Source organism: Pediculus humanus, genomic scaffold (genome assembly GCF_000006295.1).
Source record: "Pediculus humanus corporis 1103172108281 genomic scaffold, whole genome shotgun sequence".
Classification (NCBI taxonomy): Eukaryota; Metazoa; Arthropoda; class Insecta; order Psocodea; family Pediculidae; genus Pediculus; species Pediculus humanus.
The window spans coordinates 674544-676294 of NW_002987850.1; the positions used below are offsets into that span (position 1 = coordinate 674544).

Sequence of the window (1751 nt, forward strand, 5' to 3'; positions counted from 1 at the left end):
AACTAATGAAAATATTAATATAAATCGTTTACGATTCATATTAATCGCCATTTTAATCGTTTCGATATTTATTCGATATTTTTTGACTTAATAACGGAAACGGAATCGAACCGGAAACGAATAAAAATTTCGTTGTTTTTCACATCCTCCCCCGTCCCTTCCCCCCGTTTCCTCCCACATCTCGAACCGGACCATAATAATAATAATAATAATACCGCGTGACCAATGCGATCCTCCTCGTTCCTTTCTAAAAGAAACCGGAATCTAACAAACTATTCATTAATAATTTTTTTTTTTTTTTTTTTGGGTCTTACCTTCCGTCATGGCCATGTCCATCAATTGTAAATCTTCGTCGTTCAATATGGAGGATAAAAATCCTTCGGTCGTTTGATTCATTTCAGAAGTCGAATTCTAAATAAAAAAAAAAATAAAAATAAAAAATGAAATAAAAAAACCGTTGCCGTCAGTCTTAATAATCGGCCATCGTAAACGCCGACATTATTATTATTATTATTATTATTATTATTATTATTATTATTATTATTATTATTATTATTATTATTATTATTATTATTATTATCATTATTATTAATTAAATAGTTTTAAAAAAAAATTTTATTTTTTTTCCCCGCCGGTATTTTAATTTAATTTTTCATTAATAATAATAATAATAATAATAATAATAATAATAATAATAATAATAATAATAATACGAGAAAATGGTAAAAATAAATAAATAAAAAAGCAGGAATTTTTTTAATTGATTGCAAAAATTTTAAAAGAAAAAGAATCGTTTTCGCACAAGTGAGAGAGAGAAAGAGAGAGAATTAATCTAACTACCAAAATGTCTCCCCGTAGGTACGTACCTGATAGTACATCAAATCGTGAGGATTTTCCATTTTGAAAACGGAACTACCATCCGATATAGGTTCGCTGCTGTTTGTCAAATTCATTGAAGTCGCCACAGCCGAACCCAAATTCGAGGAGCTCCCTAGAAAAAAAAATAGAAAAAATCAAAATTAATATCGTCAACCCTCCCCCCATCCTGTTCTCCTCATGATCATGATAATAATAATTGTGGTCGTGATTGAAAATAATCAGGAAAACCTGAATCGATTTAAATTAATTGTAAAAAGAGGAATTATAATGACTCCATCTTCACGCATGCAATCATTTTGATTAATTATCATCATCATCATTATTATTATTTTAATAGAAAAGTTAAGGAAAGGGGATAATGATGATAATAATAATACTTAAACAATCAATCGCCATTCGTACGAAGGAAAAAAAAATAGGGGAGGGGGAAAAATCAATAATGGACACAAGAAATTCATTCCAATCACGTTATCGATAACAAACAACGGCAACGTGACGATAACGATGATGATAATAATAATAATAATAATAATAATAATAATAATAATAATAATAATAATAATAATAATAATCATGGATTCGCATTTTATATAAAATTAAATTTCTACTTTTTTTTTGCGAAAGTTCTTATCATTTTGCTCTCTCTCTCTCTTGTTTCCCGTAGCAAAGTTCCAAGAGGAAGAATTGCATGAAACACAAAAGCGCGAGATAAAATGACGTAAATTAAATATGGCGTCGCGTCGGGATCTTTAAGGGATTTTCTGCGGGATCGTCATCGACTACAAACTCTCGAAATTTCCATAGTTGATGCTTACAATCCTAATGGTTGATTCGAAATCATTATTATTACGTCACGATTTATATAAAAAAAA

General features: G+C 29.0%; 1 protein-coding gene across 1 annotated transcript in view; it reads right to left on the reverse strand.

The window, feature by feature from the left end:
* Phum_PHUM512570 (uncharacterized protein) overlaps nt 1-1058 on the reverse strand; it is a gene marked incomplete at both ends in the record, with an annotated part of 6986 nt that extends 5928 nt beyond the window's left edge. The window contains 4 exons of the mRNA XM_002431067.1: nt 216-247; nt 315-411; nt 867-991; nt 1034-1058. Of these exons, the coding sequence (XP_002431112.1) occupies nt 216-247; nt 315-411; nt 867-991; nt 1034-1058 (279 nt within the window). The remainder of the gene's footprint in view (nt 1-215; nt 248-314; nt 412-866; nt 992-1033) is intronic.
* Nucleotides 1059-1751: the final 693 nt, after the last annotated feature.